The sequence below is a fragment of the Coenobita brevimanus genome, chromosome 79 (genome assembly GCF_032717465.1).
Source record: "Coenobita brevimanus isolate Jiangsu-jjx chromosome 79, ASM3271746v2, whole genome shotgun sequence".
In the NCBI taxonomy this organism is placed as follows: Eukaryota; Metazoa; Arthropoda; class Malacostraca; order Decapoda; family Coenobitidae; genus Coenobita; species Coenobita brevimanus.
Window position 1 is genome coordinate 16,312,286 of NC_137032.1, and position 19,976 is coordinate 16,332,261.

The 19,976-nt window shown below is 43.6% G+C and overlaps 1 protein-coding gene across 1 annotated transcript in view; it reads left to right on the forward strand.

Moving 5' to 3' along the window:
• Positions 1-19,976, forward strand: part of LOC145408928 (methyl farnesoate epoxidase-like) — a 156,094-nt gene that overhangs the window by 20,308 nt on the left and 115,810 nt on the right. The window contains exon 2 of the mRNA XM_080279508.1: positions 13,839-14,005. Within this exon, the coding sequence (XP_080135634.1) occupies positions 13,839-14,005 (167 nt within the window). The remainder of the gene's footprint in view (positions 1-13,838; positions 14,006-19,976) is intronic.

Below are 19,976 nucleotides of genomic sequence, written 5' to 3' on the forward strand. Positions count from 1 at the left end.
TCGCAGTAAAGGACACGCTACATATTCTTCTAATCATTGTCATTTCTGTATGTTTGAGCCTGTGAATATCTTCTTCCATTACTGCCCAGGTCTCACTACCATATAGCAATACTCTTAACACATACCGCATACAAACATTCCCTAGCATGGAGGTAGAGCCCTCTGAGTGTAAGAAGAGGCAACAGCTCTCTAAACTTCCTCCAACCACTCCTCACTCTAGCCACAGAGCAAGCTCCAGGCCTACCTCCAGCACATAACATTTCGCCCAATTAACGAAACTCTTCCACACACTAGAGAGACTCACCAGCAAGATCAATCCTTTCATGTCTGACAATTTCCACATGTTCTTCCTGATACACGACACACATGAAATCAGTATTTTCTCACAGTATACCTCTAATACCACCACATCTCTTATGCACCCACTTATCACAAACACAGCACAAAATGGAATTAATTCCTACAACCTTGTGGAAAAACCACACATGGTCACTCTCCCTCTTCTTTGATAGTTCTCCCACCAACCCTAAATACCATCACCTTTTTTTTAACTGCATTTACTCTCAAGTCCCTGTGCCCCATACCATCTCTCTACTTCATAAACCTTTCCTCCGCCTCCTTTTTATTCACTGCAATCAACACCAAATCATTGGCATACAACATCTCCCACGTGAGTCCATTTCTGAAGTCATGGGAGAGGGCTTAAAGCACCATGATAAACAACTATGGGCTCAAGACTGACCCCTGATGCACACCAACATTCACGGAAAACTCATCATTCAAAACTCCATTTTCTCTCACCTGGATGCAAACACCCATATACATAGCCATAACCACTATAACGAGCCACTCCTCGCCAATCTTTCTCATTGGTCATTTCACCACCTTCCTACGGACTCTGTCAAAGGCCTTCTCCAAATCAACAAAAACAAAGTACAGACCCCTTTTCTTTCCTATATATTTCTCAGATCCCTATTCTTTTATAAATATTTCTGAAGGTGTAGAACATTGAATATGGCATCAATGGTCCCTTTGCCTGGCATAAACCCAAACTGCATCTCATCAGTTTTCATCTTTTCTCTAATCACACCTTCTAGAACTTTCTCCATTACCTTCATTATCTGGTAAAAAAAAAAAAAAATCATGCTTCCATAATTCCCTCTTTCCAGGGCATCACTCTTTCCTGGAATGATTATTGCTTTCATGGCCGGGAGCCATCTGGGTGTGCCTTGCGCATTACGGAGGTTATTCTCTCGGGCATGGAAGCATACATTCCTTTCTCATATCCTTTGACTAATGCAAGAAAGCCTTGGTTTAATCACGCTTGTTCTAATGCTGTCCGCAACAAGGAAAGGGCCTATAAAAGATACCGGATCCAACCCATCCGTGAATCACATCGTTATTATGTTTCTGCCTGGAATCGTGCTAAGTCTGTTCTTGGCTCTGCTAAAAACAATTTCATCCGATTAAATGCTCTAACTCTCCAACTCGAATTCTTCCCACTCCTTCTGGCACCTTGCCAAAAACCTTTCTAACAACTTTACCTCATCATCCTTCCCTCCTCTTCTCTACTCTGATGGCTCTGTAGCTATTTCTCCTACTGATAAAGCAGATCTCTTCACTCAGACTTTCTCCTCCAATTCCACCTTAGATGATTCCGGTGCTGTTCCTTCATCATTTTCCCCCATCTGATTTCCTCATGGCTGACATTAAAATTTCTTCAGCTGATGTATTCTCTGCCATCACTGACCTCAATGCTAACAAGGCATATGAGTCTGATGGAGTCCCTCCTGTTGTTCTCAAGAACTGTGCTTCTGTGCTTACACCGTGCTTAGGTAAACTCTTTCGCCTTTGTCTTTCAACTCGTACCTTTCCTTCTTGCTGGAAGTTTGCTCTCATTCAGCCAGTCCCAAATAAGGGTGACCACTCCCAACTCTAACTATCGTCCAATTGCTTAAACATCTTGTGTCTCAAAAGTTTTCGAGTCTATTCTTAACACAAAAATTTTAAAGCATCTTTCCTATCACAACCTTCTTTCTGATTGTCAGTATGGGTTCAGTCAGGGACGCCCCAATGGCAATCTTTTCACCTACCTTTCAGACTCCTGGTCATCTTCCTTTCGGGACTTTGGCGAAAGCTTTGCCATTGCACTTGACATCTCAAAGGCTTTTGATCGAGTCTGGCATTAATCTTTAATATCCAAACTGCCCTCTTACGGATTCTATCCTTCTATCTGTGCCTTCATCTACAGCTTCCTTTCTGGTCGTTCTATTGCTGTTATTGTAGAAGGCCATCGTTCTTCTAGCTCTATCAACAGTGGTGTTCCTCAGGATTCTGTCCTATCACAAACTCTCTCTCTTATTCATCAGTGATCTTCGAAGCTGTACATCTAACCCCATCCACTCGTACGCTGATGATTCCACCCTTTACCTTTTCATTCGGTTTCTACAATGTCCATCTCAGCAGTTACTTCAACAAACAAGGGATGAGGCTATGGCGCACCTAATGTCTGATTTGGCTCGTATCTCTGACTGGGGTACAAATAATCTTGTTGTTTTTAATGCATCAAAGACTCAGTTTTTACACCTATTAACCTGTCAGAATCTTCCACAGGAGTACCCACTAATGTTTAATAATATCCAGCTCAATCCTGCATCATCTTGAACATGCTTGGGGTAACACTCTTCAGCCAGTCATCTAGGACTACACACTCATATGATCGTATTTATCAAACCAGTAACTAACCCCACTCCTATATCCCATGAGGCCTTCAGCATTTCAGCAGTCAGCCCAGACACACCTATCGCCTTCCCCACCTGCATCCTGTCTATTGCCCTACTCACAGTAGCAGCGTCAATCAAAGGCCAAGGGCCAAATATTGGATCTTCTGACTCCAAACCTTTCCTGTTCCAGTCAAATTCCTCATTCAGCAACCGGTTATAATCTTTCTCCAGGCGTCCTTAATATCCTCACTGTTTACCACTACCTTTCTTTCATCATTCTTCACACAGTTCACCTTTGATATCTCTGTTTTCCCTCTTCATCCGATTTGCCATCTTATTAACCATATTCTTCATTTCCACACTATTAGGTTATGCAGTAAGTCTCTGAGACTCAGATTTCGCCCTGTATACCTCTTTTCTAGTCCTACGCTTGGCAGCCAAATATTCCTCTGTGTTAACTTACCACCCCTTTTCCATTCTCTGAAAAATTTCTCTTCTCCTTAATTGCAGCCTTTACACCCTCATTCCACCAGCATGTTACTTCACGTCTTGGGGGGGCCCCTTGTCCATCCATACGCTGAATAAGTAACTTTCAGGAGATTGTTCTTGAGTGCTCTGTACTGTTCATTAACATTTCTGCCAACAGCTCCCTGTTCCACCAGTCTACTCATCTCGCTGTAGAAGGCATCCCTTACTACTTATTATTATTTTTTTTTTACTATCATATTTTTCTCCTGGATGCGTAGACTCTTTTTTTTTTATCACCCGCTCCTCAAGCATCATGTCACATATCAATAATTTGTTTTGCAGCACACACTCTTCGCTACTAATAACTTGAACATCCTTCACCAACCTCCTACCAGCCCTCCTGACCGGAAAATAGGCTATCTGGCTACTATTTCCCCCAGACTCTCATGTGATCAACCTACATTCAATTTTTCTAAAATGCGTGTTGCACACAAGCATGTTCATTGCCTTCTCAGACTCGAGTATCCTTTCCCTTTCCTCATTTCTCGTGCCATGTGTGCATCCGCCACGTACCCTTTCATATCCTTGAGCTGCTTCACCCACATGACTATTTAAGTTTCCTCCCAAAACTACACTCTCATCATCCCCCATATCACTTACCACATGCATCAAGTCATTCCAGAACCTTTTTCTACATCATCCAGTCCAGCCTGTAGGGAATACGCCGATATAAATGAATATGTGAGCCTACCGAACAAAATTTTCACTAATCCTTTCACCCACTCTGATTACATTCATGACATACTTCACCCATTTTTCCTTTCCAGCACACCCACACCACTAATATACTGCTACTGTGAGTGAGGCAATAGGCAGGATGAGGGTGGGGAAGGCAGCAGGTGTGTCTGGGTTGACTGCCGAAATGTTGAAGGCCTTAGGCGATATAGGGGTGAGTTTAGTCACTGACCTGATAAATAGGATTATTTATGAGTGTGTTGTCCCAGATGATTGGCTGAAGAGTGTAATTGTAAATGTGTATAAAGGGAAGGGTGATGCCCTGGAAAGAGGGAATTATAGAGGTATAAAGCTTTTAGATCAGATAATGAAGGTAATGGAGAGAGTTTTAGAAGGTATGATTAGAGAAAGAGTGAATATTGATGAGATGCAGTTTGGGTTTATGCCAGGTAGGGGGACCACTGATGCCATATTCATTGTTCGACAGCTTCAGGAAAAATATATTGGTAGGAGAAGGGATCTTTATTTTGTTTTTGTTGATTTGGAAAAGGCCTTTGACAGAGTCCCTAGAGAGGTGGTGAAGTGGGCAATGAGAAAGCTTGGCTTGGAGGAGTGGCTGGTTAGGGTGGTTATGGCCATGTATGTGGGTGCTCACACCCAGGTGAGAGTGAATGGAGATTTGAGTGATGAGTTTTCCGTGAATGTTGGTGTGCATCAGGGGTCAGTCTTGAGTCCCATGTTGTTTATCATGGTACTTGAAGCCCTTTCACGTGACTTTAGAAACGGACTCCCGTGGGAGTTGTTGTATGCTGATGATTTGGTGTTGATTGCAGAGAATGAAAGGGAGGCGGAGGAAAGGTTTAGGAAGTGGAGAGATGGTATGGGGCAAAAGGGTTTAAGGGTAAATGCAGATAAAACAAAAGTGATGATATCTAGGGTTGATGGCGGTACTGTCAAAGACGAGGGAGAGTGGCCATGTGCAGTTTGCCACAAGGGCGTGGGAAGTACAGTAATTCCATCTTGTGCGGTGTGTGTGATAAATGGGTGCATAAGAGATGTAGTGGTATCAGAGGTAGACTGCGAGATAATGCTGATTTTATGTGTACGGCGTGCCGGGGTGAGCAGGTGGAGATCGTCAGACGTGAAAGAATTGAACTTGCTGGTGAATCTCTTGAGTGTGTGGAAGAGTTTTGTTATTTAGGAGACATGTTGTGTGCTGGAGGTGGGGCTGGAGCTAGCTCTGTAGCTAGGGTGAGAAGTGGTTGGAAGAAGTTCAGGGAGCTCTTGCCTCTCCTGACATTGAGGGGGCTCTCCCTACGTGCTAAGGGGTCTTTGTATGCAGCGTGTGTTAGGAGTGTAATGCTGTATGGCAGTGAGACCTGGGCAGTGAAGGAGGAAGACATTCGCCGGCTCAGACGTACAGAAATGACAATGATTAGGTGGATGTGCAGTGCGTCCCTGCGTCCAAGGCCTGGAGGGGCTGGGTTTACAATGGAAGAATTGAGAGGTAGGATGGGACTGGAGTGTATTGGTGTTGTGATGAGGAGAGGTAGATTGAGGTGGTTTGGACATGTGGAGAGGATGGGGGATGATAGTTGGGTGAGGAAGGTGAGAAGTGTTAATATTGGGGGTGGGGTTATGAGGGGTAGACCGAGAAAGACATGGGACGAGGTCATTAAGTGTGACCTTAGGGTTAAGGGACTGAACAGGAGGCTGCAATGGATCGTGCAGCATGGAGAGCCGCCATTAGGTGACCAAGGCCGACACAAGCAAGCATGTTGGAGCCTTAAAAAACGAAAACGAAAACGATATATATATAGACAGTATATATATATATATATATATATATATATATATATATATATATATATATGTATGTATATATATATATATATATATATATATATATATATAAATATATATATATATATATATATATATATATATATATATATATATATATATATATATATATATATATATATATATATATATATATATATATATATATATATATATATATATATATACATATATATATATATATATATATATATATATATATATATATATATATATCGATGGACAGATGTACCCAAAAACCGCATCTAAATTCAAAACATCGAAATTTAAACTGAACTTCTTATGGGAAAAATTAGTTTGGGTCCGGGACCTCCAAACCTATAGTAGCCGCAGCGAGAAATGAACGCTGTGGTGGGGCAGGCGGGATGACCTGGGATTCCCCCACTGTTGCCATATCCACATGTCACCGACCATAGAGGTAGGATGTCACCGACCATCGGCCACCGCTGGAGCCCCGCTCCATGATCCTTACCCTGTGTCTCTGGCTTTCTCTTTCTCTCTCGGTTTCTATATAAACTGGTGTATTTCCGAAACTAATTATGAAATTATTATGACTTTTGTTCCACACCACCACTGAGGTAAAAATCAAGGAGAGTTTTCTGTATAAAGGTTTCCCCCCCCCTTGTCTGAGGGCAGGTCAGTTCTGGCGAGTGTATAATTATAGGTCAGGTGGAGGTATCGGCAAGGCCGCACTCCCCCGCAAATATGCCACATTTAGGAGGGGGGGGAAACCTTTATACAGACAACTCTCCTTGATTTTTACCTCAGTGGTGGTGTGGAACAAAAGTCATAATAATTTCATAATTAGTTTCGGAAATACACCAGTTTATATAGAAACCGAGAGAGAAAGAGAAAGCCAGAGACGCAGGGTAAGGATCATGGAGCGGGGCTGCAGCGGTGGCCGATGGTCGGTGACATCCTACCTCTATGGTCGGTGACATGTGGATATGGCAACAGTGGGGGAATCCCAGGTCATCCCGCCTGCCCCACCACAGCGTTCATTTCTCGCTGCGGCTACTATAACTACCTAAAATCATGATTTTTTGCCCACACCCCCTGTAAACTTTATGAACTATAACTGTGGTTAAGTAACTGTAGTTCTGCATTTTATTGCCATACTGTCAGTAAGTGCATATATATATATATATATATATATATAAAATCAGTGCAGTGCACTCCATCATGAATTGTATGGATTCATACAGCAATTAACAATCTGACAGCACAGAAGATGGTAACTGCTGATGTCAAATGATTCTATCCGACGATGATTAACGCCATTCATGCGAGTGCTATATATCATTTACTTGTCACATTTCTCAGTAAGTATTGTTATCAAATGCAGAATCAGATGATAATACTTGAATCATCATAGGATATCAAGAAATTCATTGATCATTCAGCCTTCCCGGGTGACAGTTCTGTACACTGTGTGTAAGGTGATCCTCGTTATATATCAGGGTTAATTTCCAAATAGCCTATTGGAGTATTTTCCAAACAATATTATTGTTGTTACTTAACACCGATATTTCAAAGACCTATCAATCGCAGCTAAGAAACTATTAGGTTCTTTACACTATTAAATTGTGTCTGTGTATTTTGTATGGCATGTATGGTCCAGTACTTCATTGTGTGTCATGTTTTATTCTGCAAGTGAGGCACGCATCATCTGCTATTCCACCCAACCCAAATATAAGCTGGTAACTGAAGAGGGCTAGGCGATGTCCAAATCTAAGCCTAGCTGGGTGTACTCAATCAACTCTATAGAAGGATGTTTCTGATGGGTTGATTTTGAAGGACGAGCTTGTATTATAGTACGTGACAGGCGTTTTTCCCTGCACGTGAAGTGAGCACGTAGGTGTTTCATCACTGTTAATGCGTCTGGAGGGGGAGTATTGCTGAAAAGAGTGAGGTAATGCTTGTGTGGTAATCATTTTAAGTACTTATTGTGTTGTGTAGTTCAGTCATATAATGACGACGGTGTCGTGTATTTGCACAGGCTGCCCCATAGGACTGTGCCTCTCATATCGAGATGTTCTGTAAGAGGGAGGATTTTAGTTTCAGACTGTGTGCCGTGGGAGTGGTTTTGGTGCAACCAATGATGATGCAAAGAGTGTCGTTCTGTATGGTCTGCAAAGGGTTATAATGAAGGTTAGATAAGGTGGGGTCCTTTTGCCAGGCAGACACAGGACATCACTGATCTGATATATTTTTGTCAGGCAAGGAAAGTGTTTCTTTTAATTGCTCAAAATCTTTCCCTGTAAGTACCCTGAGTGCACTGAGTCTAGGGGTCCATCGCCTGTTGATGCCTTATATGTCGTCCGTGAAGTGTCATACGTCATTTCAAGGATTTTAGTAGCTGGAGAGACAGGTAAATTGTTAAGTGAAATGTCAGGACTGAACCTGTGCTCATGATTTCTGTTGGTGATGAATTTCGTAGCAGAATTGGCAGGAGCGGCCATCAACATGTTATCCTCAACCCATACCGGTACTTGAAATGTGTTGAGGCAGTCTTGTTGCAGAGTACAGGCAGTGTCTGCGATGTGATGTGTGGATACTATGGTAAAGCCATGTGCATATCATTCATTGTTTGCGAGCAGTTGATCATTTACTGTTTGGGAGCAGTTGGGGAGTAGGAATATACCGGTAATGCATGTATACTGTAGGTTGAACTGTGTAGGTAAAAGAAAAATTCCCTGTGGAATTGTGTTAGTAAAGTTTGGTATTTGTGCCCTGGAGTGAAACATATTTGTCTGCCTGATAAGTAGTTGGCATGCCAGTGTTTATTGCAGGTGTTGATCAGAGTTAGTTGGTGTATGGCATCATAGGCTGTACGAATATCTATTGTAAAAATTGTATGTTGTGTTTAATTTGCAGGGTTGATGCCGTCAGATGCGTGTTGTATGAGGTTGGTTAGTACGGTGTTTGTGGAGTCCGGTTATGAGGGAGCGAAGCGGATGTGAGATGTAATTTTGTAAAGAAACAGTCTTTCAGTTATCTTGGATGGCGTGCTAATTTTTTTTTTTTATGTGCTCGACTCAGGGCATACGCTTCTCAGCCTGCTCCCAAGGCCCAGTAGTCCTCCTTCATATCGTACACCTCTACATATCGCCACTTCGGCACTAACACCCACCGTAATAATGAATACGTGCTAGGGCTGTCTCATACAGGACTGGTGTATTGGTATTAGCGGGGGTATTTTTACATGTCAGCGGGTCTTCTGGTAGATCAGTAAAGTCTGCCACAATGAAATTCAAATCCTTAAACTGTTCCCTGTCCCAGCAGAGATTTGAACCTGAGTCCGGTAGGACCGAAAGCCACCTCTCTACCGATTGAGCCACCGTCTCCCAAAGTCTCTACAAAGAAAGGTCCTTGTCTGAGTGATGATTATTATGTGTGTCCAGATGTTTGAATGGTAGCTATTATCTGTGACGACCTTGCTGCGGTGTGCTTCTGAGTGTTTCAGGCGTACACTGCTGATGTCATCCGACCCTGTGCCTGTAAAATTCTTTGTTTTCTTGATAATTTCACGTGTCTTTTCATAAGTGGAGTTTGGTCGAGTGGACTGGGCTTTCTATATATATATGACTGCTCAGTGCATATTGATGTAAGGTGGCTTGTGTTATGTTAATGTAGTGTTCCACGAGTATGTTAGCTTTTTCTTTGTATGACGGAATGTGTTGGTGTTGGAGCTAAAGGTGGTGTCGGTCTTTGAGGTGCTTGTTTGTGATTTAGTGATTCTGGATTGCATTTTGTGGTACCAAGAGGGGTCCTTAGAGTGGCCAATTGTTGTTACAAGAATTTCCAGTTTTCTGCTTTGATTTATGCTTTGTTGTCTATTACTTTGTTTAACTCCTACTGCATTGTTATGGTATCTTGTGTGGAAGGGGAGTGGGGGAGCTGTGGTTAAGTGAGTTACTTTGTTTTATGAGACTAGAAATCTCCAGGGTAAAATTTAAGTTGTAGTATATTCCTTATGATTGAAATGCGTGATGTACAGCATAGTGTCCTGGAAACTCACCAACACCCCCACCTGGACCCCACGGAGTAGCCGCAGCCGAACCAAGGGATGCCGTGCGACAACGGCATAAGTCAGCCCGGGCCGTGCACCCTTATAGCACCCAGACGTCGCACTGTCGCCCTAGCAGGAAGAGGCCACTACCTTCAGGGAGTGGAACCGCCAGATCAGATCGGGGTGGAGCTGCATATCCAGCTCCAAACAACGCCCCTCAGGAGTGTGCCTGTAGCCTCTCCGAAGGTGTCTTTTCCTTTGGGATGGCCGGTTACCGCCCACCCCCCGTAAGGGAATCGGTGTCTCACCGACCTGAGGGTAATCAGGAGATGGCCGGTTGCTGCTCTTGCCTTCGTCAGAAGGTGTCCTTGCAGGGATGGCCTGTAGCCACTCCTCTCTCTGGCAGAAGGAAACGGCCTGTGGCCACTCCCGCTTTCATCAGACGGCCGGTTGCCGCTCCGAAGGTGCTGCCCCTAAGTCGGCCTGTAGCTGCTCCTCCCTCCGGCAGAAGGAGACTGCCTGTGGCCGCTCCCGCCTTTGTCAGATGGTCGGTTGCCACTCCGAAGGTGCTGCCCCCGAGTCGGCCTGTAGCCGCTCCCCCTCCCTCCTGCAGGAGACAGCCTGTGGCCGCTCCCACCTTTGTCAGACGGCCGGTTGCTGCTCTGAAGGTGTCCAGAGGTGTGCTGATTCCCCCACTCAGGCCACGGCCAGTAGCCGGGCCTTGGCACCTCATAGTTGCGCCCTTGGGCAGCCACGGCCGATAGCCGGGCCCCACAGCCAGAGAGAGGTGTCGGCAGTGTCATCACCCCAGCGTGAGACGAGAGCCCAGACCTCCAGCATCGGAGAACCCCAGCGAGGCCCTACGGCTTCCCTTGGCCTCTGCTCCCTATGCCTGGTCCTGGAGAAGACCCACCTGATGGACCCTAATTCAGGTCAGTGCCGCAGCCCCTCCCTGATGGCGCCCCTTGACTCTGGGGACCGCAGCCCTCAGTCACTCCAGACCCTCCCCAGGACGCCCGGGCATGATCTCTCCACGCCCCCAAGACGGCGTAAGACCTTCACCTCCAGCCGAGACCTAAGCCAGAGATTCCTGGACCTGTTTGGCCCCAGTCCTGAGGGCCACACTCCTGAACCTAGCCCGGAGAGTACGGGCCCCTTCGCCACCTGCAGCCCTGGACGAGAGAGGCCGCCCCTGCGAGTCGACCCATGCCCTGTCGGCACGCCCTCCCTTGGTGGTGCCCCTATTCTGGCAGAGTTGTCGCTGGCGTGTCTCCCCACCGCCCCCACTATATGAGTGAATTATGTTAAGTGTGGTGTTGCCCCAGAATTAGTTAAGTGACTTATGCTACGTGTGACGTTGCCCCAGAATTAGTGTAACAGTGATACAGTGACTTAATGTATGTTGAATATTGGGGCGAGTGAAATCGCGGGTGGATGAGTAAGGACGAGTGGAGACACTAAGTTCTGGTGAATCAGACTCACAAGTGATGCCCTTGCAGAAAACCAGTAAGACTACCACCCCGAGAAATCCCCTATAGTAAAATACACCAATGTCCTTTGTTACAGGAAACAGTAGAGAAAAGTGTTAATGATATTCTCCCGCTTGTATTACCGTAAACACAGTGAATTCCCAGTGTCCTCCACCCTCTCTTTAAGAATCTCCTCCCAGCCGCTAGTGTGAAAGTAAACGAGGAATAGAATCAATTGTCAAAACCCGTTTGCTACCAGATAATACTAAGTCTGAGTTAATAATACTTACTCTCTCCCAATATTACTATAACTCTGTTCTGACCCGCTGCGAGTCACTCCCCTCGTCCCCCTCCGTGTGAGACTCACTCCCCGCGCTCCCACACGCACCTGTATTCCCTGTACACCTATGCACTAGAATCACTGTGTTGGCATCAGTATCTGTTAAGCCAGTATCCTGTGAGATACTAATATCCTAGTTAAGGTTTTATTTCTCTACCACATACTGTGTTGTAATATCTGCCGTTTTGTCCTGTGTCTGACTGTGGTAATGTACGTGTAAAGGTTATTGCCTGGAGTTTTTGTGTCCTACCTCTCTTTATTGCACTAAGCCCCGGTTTCGAATACGTTAGGTGTTCTAGAACCGAGGAGTCGAGCCTTTTTTTTCACCTAGCATTACAATGATGGAATGAGATGTTTATCTGTGATAATTATATTATTAAATTTCATGATGTGTCTAGGTGTTGGTGTTGATTGTGCTGTTTAATGTGCTGATTATTTGCCGTCTTTCTTCTGTGAACTTTGGCCACTCTACATCCTTGTAAGTCATCATCCTTGCTATGAGTGAATTCTTGTTGTTGTGACGATAGGGAATCTGGGTTCCGTGTGCTAGGCGGTGGCTTGTAAAAATGTGGGCAAACACAATATGTCTTGGGAAGAGACGAAGCGGAGTGCATGTTGTGGTGTAGGTGTATTGTGAGGTTTCACTGAGAATGTACACACTCAAAAAAGCAGCGTTACAGGGAGGTCTGATGAGTTTCGTACTGAACAATTCAGCCGTCTCGGTAGGGTTCGAGGAAAGCAGTTATCAAACGTTTCATTCGTGGTGTCAGTTCGTATCGTGCAGTAGGTGTAACGATACTTTTTTGAGTGTGTACATACTGTCGAACTGTGTTGCAATGTCAAGACCTCGGCAGTCGTCTCGGCTATGTTCGTACCAAGCAATGTTTTTACTGTTAAAGGCCCTGCCAGTGGTGGACTTGGCGCCTCTCTTACAGGGGAGAGCCGATGGATATATTTAACTTTTGGTACGGGAGGTATCAGAGGAAATGTAAATGTAAAAAAAAAAAAAAAGTATTTATTTGGAACCAAAACTTACAGTGAAAGACTATATCTTATGTGGTGTCACTCTGCAAGAGTGATTGTGTTGCCTGCGTTGTCTTTGTAAGGATGGAGTCGTAAATGAAAACGAAGTTTCCTTCGTGGATATAAGTTCTGTCAGTGTGGATGTGTGAATTGTGTCTGATGTGTGTAGTTTTCTGTGTAGGTGTGAACTTTTATTTTTTTGTTGGAGAGCAAGGTACAAAACATGTATGTAGAAACTGGTCACTGTATTGGAGCGGAGGTAGTCAACATTAGTAGTAATATGTTTATGATGAGGATTGCATTGTGTGGGACAGTGTTATCAAGTGTAGTGTTTGTGCCCAGGGATGTGTGAGAAAGGCTGTTACAGGGTGTAGGTACTGTGTTTTGTGTGCCATGAGTGTTTGTGGAAATGTCGCATCCGTCACACACCTGTGTGCTGTAATAGTGTATATCACATGTGGTATGGATCAATTCTCAGGAAGAATGCATGTAAAAGATCAGCATGTTCCTTTAGCGTTTGTGATGTACCGGGAGCAATTCGGGCTAATGTGTTGTGCCTGGGTCTCAAGATGTCTCTGTCTCCCAAAATGTGAGGAAGAGGGAAATAATTGTCTGAGTCACTCACCACCGTATAAAAATTGGCATAAGGAGTAGCTTGCCATGTTGACAGAGGTCTTTCTCGCAGGATGCAGGGAAAGATGGGGAGGTTCAGCTCCCTGGCTGAAATTATAGTCGCTCCTCCTTGCCTACGGTGCACACCACCACCTTGAATAGGCCACATTGCCTCTCCACACAGATGCTGTAAATTGGAGGAACTGGCAGATGAACTTTATAGGTATCTTCGAAAATTTTGGGGTAATATTTCTGTATTTACCAAGGATTTAGCAGAAAAAGTAAGTAAATAAGCAATATAAAAGGTGTCGTGTAATGAGGACTGGGTCATAATGCACTAGACAGCATGTCTGGAGAAAAAGTTTATTCTGAAACCGAGTGTTTCAGGATCCAATGTACTATCCATTTGTTGGCAACAAATGCGATATTCTTGGAGTGTAAGTTGTGGAGATATGTACTTCTATCCAGTCATCCACAACAGGCGTGATGTCCGTGGAGAGTGGAGTGTGAAAATGTGTGGAATAGCTTCGATGTGTGAGGTGTGGAGGTGTGAGATGTGGTGGTGTATACTACTACCTGTGTATGTCCAACAGGTGTTATGTTCGTGGAAGGTGAATTGTGGAAACAGCAACGTCGGTTCACCCTGCATCAGTTCAGAAACCTGGGCTTCGGCAAAAAGTCTCATGAGGCAGTTATCCACGAGGAGACTGAGGAGCTCATTAAAGAAATACAAGAATCAAAGTCCAGCATCCATCTCCAGGCAAGTAGTAACAAGCATGGAAATACATTATATAAAGTGCATGAAGATGTAGGGATGAATTTACGCCAAACACCATTGAAAGAAGGTTGAGGCTGTAAAAGGACATAATTAAAACCTCAAGACATTTTTTATGGCATGCTTTTATACACTGAATGGTCGTATAACAGTTACCGGTATATCATAATCATGACAACTTTATGTTTGAGTGGACTTATCTTTAGATCGTTGTGACACAATGATGGTACTGACTGGGGAGGAGGGGGGGGAATGTAGCGATAGGATTTGCATTCTTTTAAGACTTGAATTTGTTGCAGTGGTTTTCGGTGACCCGCCGTCCCTACATTTTCATACATTTTATAAACCGTATTTTTTATTTCTTTCAGTTATTTTGTTTAAAAAGCCTCTGTATTACAAAAATTTGAAGGTCTTTGTAAGTTCTTCAACTTAGAGAAGCATCGCAGTAGTGATGGGATTAAGGAAAGCTCTGACTAATTTTCTCCTGTTAGAATAATCTCTCCTGAAGTGAATGAAGTAGTCTTTAAATAATAACAGTACAGAACATTCGGAAAGCCCAAGACCAGCGTCGTACTATCAACGGCCAAACACTTGACCCTGCTCTGTGATATACACCTTTAACCTACTGTTATCAAGCATGAAATATTTCATCTTTGTTTGACCAGATCAACAACTCTTCCACCAAGTCTGGCGGAAACTGGATCAAAAGTGTTTCACTTGACACTGACCTGTGATCTTTACCTTAATATGTCGTTTGCAATTTTGATTCACTTCATGTTTGCTTGAGAATCCATTCCATCAAATTTGATCCAAATTGAATGTAATTGTTTTTTAGTTAAAAGGCCGAAAATTTTACCTAGTCCTGGGGTCTTGTCCTCTCACTGTTTGGTCTCAGATTCAGTCACTACGCCCTATGCTAATACTCAGTCCCTATACCAAGTTGAGTCTAAATCGACTCAAACTGTGAGAGCTGAGCTATTCCCCACATCTGACTCTTAACACACACACACACACACACACACACATATATATATATATATATATATATATATATATATATATATATATATATATATATATATATATAACTTTATTTATTTATGAAGCCTCCGTGGTAGAGTGTGCATTTCGCACGCTGGTGAGCGCGGGTTCGCCTCCCGCCAGAGTTGTAAAAACTTTGGGAAGCGTTCACCAAGCCACTTGCTACTTTGGCGGACACAAGGAGTGCTGTGGTTGAACCAGTGCAGCATACTAGTATGTTTGCACTCAGTCGGCTTAAGGCGGGCCGATTACACTTGGTTCACAGACTACACACATATCCAAAGGCACTACAACACTACAATTAAACTTACAAGCACATCTCACCCTACATACAGTCTCTACCAGACAGCCTAAGGCACTTGATAGAGATATATTGGCTGTATCGTCCCTGCTTCGGTAGGGATAGGCTGGTCCTGCAGTGGACCTCAATTGCTGCTGATGATATATATATATATATATATATATATATATATATATGGAGCCTCTGTGGTAGAGTGTGTGTTTTCGTACACTGAAGAACGAGGGTTCTCGCGGACACAAGGGGTGCTGTGGTTGAACCAGTGTCGCATACTATAAAGTATGCTTGCACCCAGTCGGCTTGCCCGGGCCGATTACACTTGGTTCACAGACTACACACACATCCAAAGCCACTCCAACACTACATTTACACTTACAAGCACTTCTGACCCTACATACAATCTCTACCAGACAGCCTAAGCCAATTGGTAGAGATACATTGGCTGTATCGTCCCCACTTCGGTAGCGATAGGCCGGTCCTCAAGTGGACACACAAATGGCTGATGAGATGAGGTTATATATATATATATATATATATATATATATATTTTATGCGAGGAAGAAGGAACCAAAGGCCATGAGCCCGCAGTAACAGTTCCCTCCAAGAGAAAAACAAAATACAATAGAGAGCCAAATTCAAGATCTGATCATTTCGAGATGCCTAGACACACTGCGTTTGAAAGACTGGAGATCATAGGCAGCAGAAAATACAGACAGAGGGAGACAATTCCAGAGTTGACCTGTTGCATAGATGAATGACTGGGAGTAACGGTTAACTCTTGCATTAGAGAGTTGGACAAAAAAGGGATGAGAGTTTGCTGCCAGATGGGTGCTACACGCCCGTCGTAGAGGTGGAGGATTGCAAGCAGACAGTTCAGAGGGGCAGTGACCATTAAAGTAGCGATAGAAAAGAGATAAAGATGCAACAGTGCGGCGAAGAGACAGAGGTTGAAGGGAGTCAGTAAGAGGAGGAGAGTTAATGAGACGAAAAGCCTTTAACTCCACCCTATTGAGAAGAGCTGTATGTGGGGAGCCTCCCCACACATGAGAGTTGTACTCCACACAGGGGCGGATAAAACCCCTGTATAGAGTCAACAATTGTGCAGGGGTAAAGAAAGAGCGGAGTCGGCTTAGCACACCCAATCTCTTGGAAGCAGATTTTACAAGAGATGTAATATGATCTTTCCAAGATAAGTCCCGAGTAAATGAAACCCCAAGCATGTTCAAGGATGATGCAGGATTAAGCTGAATATTATTAAACATTAGTGGGTATACCTGTGGAAGATTTTGTCGGGTTGATAGGTGTAAGAACTGAGTCTTAGATGCATTAAAGACAACCATATTATTTTTACCCCAGTCAGAGATACGAGCCAAGTCAGACATTAGGTGTGCCATAGCCTCATCCCTTGTTTGTTGAAGTAACTGTTGAGATGGGCGTTGTGGGAACCGAATGGAAAGGTTAAGGATGGAGTCATCAGCGTATGAGTGGATAGGGTTAGATGTACAGCTTAGAAGATCATTGATGAATAAAAGGAAGAGAGTTGGTGATAGGACAGAGCCCTGAGGAACACCACTGTTGATAGATCTAGGAGAAGAACGATGGCCGTCTACAACAGTGGCTATACAACGATCAGAAAGGAAGCTATTGATGAAGGCACAGATAGAAGGATAGAAACCGTAGGAGGGCAGTTTGGAAATTAAAGATTTATGGCAGACTCGATGGAAAGCCTTTGAGATGTCAAGTGCAATGGCAAAGCTTTCGCCAAAGTCTCGAAAGGAGGATGACCAGGAGTCTGAAAGGTAGGTGAGAAGATCGCCAGTGGAGCGTCCCTGACGGAACCCGTACTGACGATCAGAAAGAAGGTTGTGATAGAAAAGATGTCTTAAAATTTTTCTATTGAGAATTGACTCGAAAACTTTTGAAATACAGGACGTTAAAGCAATTGGACGATAGTTGGAGGGTTGGGAGTGGTCACCCTTCTTTGGGACTGGCTGAATGAGAGCAAACTTCCAGCAAGAAGGAAAGGTACAAGTTGACAGACAAAGGTGAAAGAGTTTGCCTAGGCAGGGTGTAAGCACAGAAGCACAGTTCTTGAGAACAACAGGAGGGACTCCATCAGGCCCATATGCCTTGTTAGTACTGAGGCCAGTGATGGCAGAAAATACATCAGCTGAAGAAATTTTAATGTCAGCCATGAGGAAGTCAGAGGGGGGAAGTGATGGAGGAACAGCACCGGAATCGTCTAAGGTGGAATTCTAGGAGAAAGTCTGTGCGACGAGATCTGCTTTATCAGTAGAAGAAATAGCTACAGAACCATCAGAGTAGAAAAGAGGAGGGAAGGATGATGAGGTAAAGTTGTTAGAAAGGTTTTTGGCAAGGTGCCAGAAGGAGTGGGAAGAATTCGAGTTTGAGAGTTGAGAGCATTTACTACGGATGAAATTATTTTTAGTAGAGCGAAGAACAGACTTAGCACGATTCCGGGCAGAAACGTAAAGATGATGTGATTCAGGGGTGGGTTGGCTCCGGTAACTTTTATAGGCCCTCTCCTCGTTGCGGACAGCATTAGAACAAGCGTGATTAAACCAAGGCTTTCTTGCGTTAGTCAAAGGATATGAGAAAGGAATGTATGCTTCCATGCCCGAGAGAATAACCTCTGTAATGCGCAAGGCACACTCAGATGGCTCACGGCCATGGAAGCAATAATCATTCCAGGGAAAATCAAAGAAGTACTGCCTGAGAGCCTCCCAGTCCGCGGCTCCAAAATGCCACAGACGACGTTTCTCTGGAGGGTCCACAGACCGTACCAGAGTGATAGGACAGGTTAAGGTGATAAGGTTGTGATCGGAGGAGCCCAACGGAGAGAAAAGATTAACAGAGTAAGCAGAAGGATTAGTTGTGAGGAAGAGGTCAAGTATGTTGGAGCTCTCTCCAAGGCGGTCAGGGATATGGGTAGGGTGCTGTACAAGCTGCTCTAGGTCATTAAGGATAGCAAAGATGTAGGCTTGTTCACCAGGTGGATCAGTGAAAGGAAAGGAGAGCCAAAGGTGGTGGAGAACATTGAAATCTCCTAGAATGGAGATTTCTGAGAAAGGAGAAATGGATAGAATGTGTTCCATCGTAGAAGTAAGATAGTCGAAGAATTTTTGATAGTAGAATTAGGGGATAAGTAAACAGCACAGATATATTAAGTCAGAGAATGACAGGAAAGCGGATGGTGGGGGCAATTATGGTCCCCCCCCTGGGGACTCCGAGGCTTGGTGATGAGACGCCATAATTACAATTTTGAAAAGGAAGTGTAGTGTGTACTGTGCATGTAGTTTGGTGTACATAGAGAAATTTGTACTGGAGCGCATGCTGGCCTACTCTCTGTGTAACTGAGACACTGAAAAAGTTCAGCAAAGGGGGATCATCAGGAACTAGTCCTGAGGGCTGTTACAGAACAGAGAGAGATAATGAATACTTCAAGTGAGAATACTAAAATCACTACTGTCCCGCAAAGTTCCAGGTTCAAAACAAAAGAGTTAGGTAAAATTACAAGTTAAAGTTTAATGCTCAAACTAACAACTAAACATTCAGGACTCATAAGGATAATGTAATGGCAAAAAACGGGTTAAATATATGGGTAACTGGAATAGCCTCTATTAACACGAAATTTGCAAGAGTAAATTTATCTAAGTCAGCCCTGATAAAATGAGAAAACCGGATAATGCTCAGTTAATGCAAGATATATTATTACAGATACAAAATATTATTAACAATGGCTGACATCAAAAACTCCACATGAATCACAAAAACCTTACCAGGCCTACGAATTAACACCTTATGCTATACAGTACAAGAAAAAAAATTTAATAACACTTATACACAAATTAGACAGCAGCTAGATGGTTGAAGACTTCCTGAGCACTCACAAAAATAATAACAACTGTACAGGGGAGGACAGAGATGTGAACAAAATGAGGAGTAGATCTAAGTGGCAATTAATGCAGAGACTGAGCTCATTATATAGGCGCCGGCAGAGCTTGATACAACTTGTAAGAAGGACGTGCAAATGAAGCCATAGGGGACAAAGAGTTGACACTCCTGCTCTGAACAACAGAAAGAACGACTTACTTTACTATAAAGGAGGAGAAGGGGGGAGTGAGGTAGAACACGGAAGCTTGGTCACTATGGAAGCCACGAGGCGAATCGTGATCAAACACGCAGCATACTGTACGTTAGAATTATACAAAGGATGATAAAATCATAGGCTTTGTAACACCTCCCCACAAAAGGAAAAAAAAAAGAAATTTACAAAAGAAATTTCTTATTACTCTAAAACAATCTGTCTAAAGTCTAGATAAGCAATCTGCAATAACATTTTCTTTCCTCTTAACATGTTGTATGTCTAATGAATACTCCTGAAGAAGTAGACTCCATCTTGTCAATCTCTGATTTTTATCTTTAAACTTACTAAGGAATTTCAGTGGGTTATGATAGGTATAAATGACTATGGGGTCAAAACCAGAACACAAATAAAATGAAAAATGCTGTAAACCCAAAATCAAGGCCAAAAGCTCTTTCTCAATAGTTGAGTAGTTCTTTAGAAGTGGAGTGAACTTCTAACTGTAATAAGAT